Below are 1,418 nucleotides of genomic sequence, written 5' to 3'. Positions count from 1 at the left end.
GTAGTTATGTATAGTTATAGTATATATATATATATATATATATATATATATATATGCCCCATGAAAATCACACGAACCGCTCAAAGTAGGAGATGGTACTGGCTAGATACTTCAACAACACTTAGAAACCTATAGCTACAACTGTATGGAACGAATATACTAACAACATAACAATAACTTGGATACTGGGCATAACCCCACCGTGCGATATCACACAAATACAACCGAGCACAGACGGCAATTGTAATACTATGACTGGATCGATTGCAAATCAGACAAGCAACGATTACATTTAAAAAACAGGAGAAGCAAAACACGCTCAGGATGCCGGTGTGATACTGTCGCAAAATATATAAATATGATATACAATGCATCTTAAGTCATTGCAAATACATCGGCAAATTCAAGCCAAATATAATTCGAGGCCAGACTGCAGGTAGACGAAATGACTCACGGAGAGTAATATGAATAGACTGTTTTTCAATTCAATAAAGAAAATCTCCATGCTTATTTCAATCAATGAGGATTAAACATTTTTATCGTCAATATCCAGTCATGTCGCGATCGCACAGTCGATCAAAACAGGATATGTATATCATTATATTTTGTAACATTTCCTCATTTATATGAATACATTCAACATCTACGGAGGTGCTGTAACAAAATTGCTGGCATAGCACATGTATTGTAACTTCTAAACCAATTTCAGTTTATTTGTTCATCTATGTGGAAATAACCGATTCTCCATAAAAAGGAAGGAAGCCCTTTCCCTCCATAGATGCGTTTGTCATATACATGCATTTACTGTAAAAGTAAACACTATCTCCTCTTTTATCCGGGCCAGAATTCTGCGATTGCGACCAGCAAAAACTAACCAGCTCAACTACGTCTGGAGTGGATAACGTTTAATTGTGTACTGTGAGTACTAGTTGAGCCCTGTTCGTTGCATCGCAATCACCCAGCCCGAGATATACAACATCCTCGTCGTTTTCGTGGTAAGTATCAAGGTATGCGCACATTCCAGAATTATTCTCTTTCAGCAACACAACGGGTTCGTCTGGATATCGACTGTTTGTGCGGATTCGATAGTCACCCATCTGTCGCTAGAATCATAACAAGTGTCATACCCTCGGTAGTTCTCTGTGCCAATATAGTTCCATCCATCGCAAGTCCATGCTTGCCTTGCACATCCCTGGTGCACTCCTGGTTGCACTTGTAGACAATAATCGGTATCCACTTTAACGATCTGATTCGAACCGAACCACTCGTTATAGTTGCCAGCCTCAAAGGGACCGAATTGATTGTCGTTGCGATAGAGTACTTCGGTGTTATTTCCTGTTAGAACGGTGGCCTGTAACATGAATTGTTTGCTAGCTGTTTCAAAAGCTATTTGAGAAATGGATATTAGTAACACCCCA

General features: G+C 39.1%; 1 protein-coding gene across 1 annotated transcript; it reads right to left on the bottom strand.

Moving 5' to 3' along the window:
- Positions 1-1,036: 1,036 nt before the first annotated feature.
- On the bottom strand, positions 1,037-1,360 carry SARC_16157 (hypothetical protein; the record flags this gene model as incomplete). Its single annotated transcript, XM_014289733.1, has 1 exon — positions 1,037-1,360. One exon carries the CDS (start codon positions 1,358-1,360, stop codon positions 1,037-1,039), a length of 324 nt encoding a protein of 107 aa, XP_014145208.1.
- Positions 1,361-1,418: the final 58 nt, after the last annotated feature.

Source organism: Sphaeroforma arctica (assembly GCF_001186125.1).
Source record: "Sphaeroforma arctica JP610 unplaced genomic scaffold supercont1.7478, whole genome shotgun sequence".
In the NCBI taxonomy this organism is placed as follows: Eukaryota; class Ichthyosporea; order Ichthyophonida; genus Sphaeroforma; species Sphaeroforma arctica.
The sequence above is the reverse complement of the archived record's forward strand: the minus strand, read 5'-3'. Positions and strand labels throughout refer to the sequence as shown.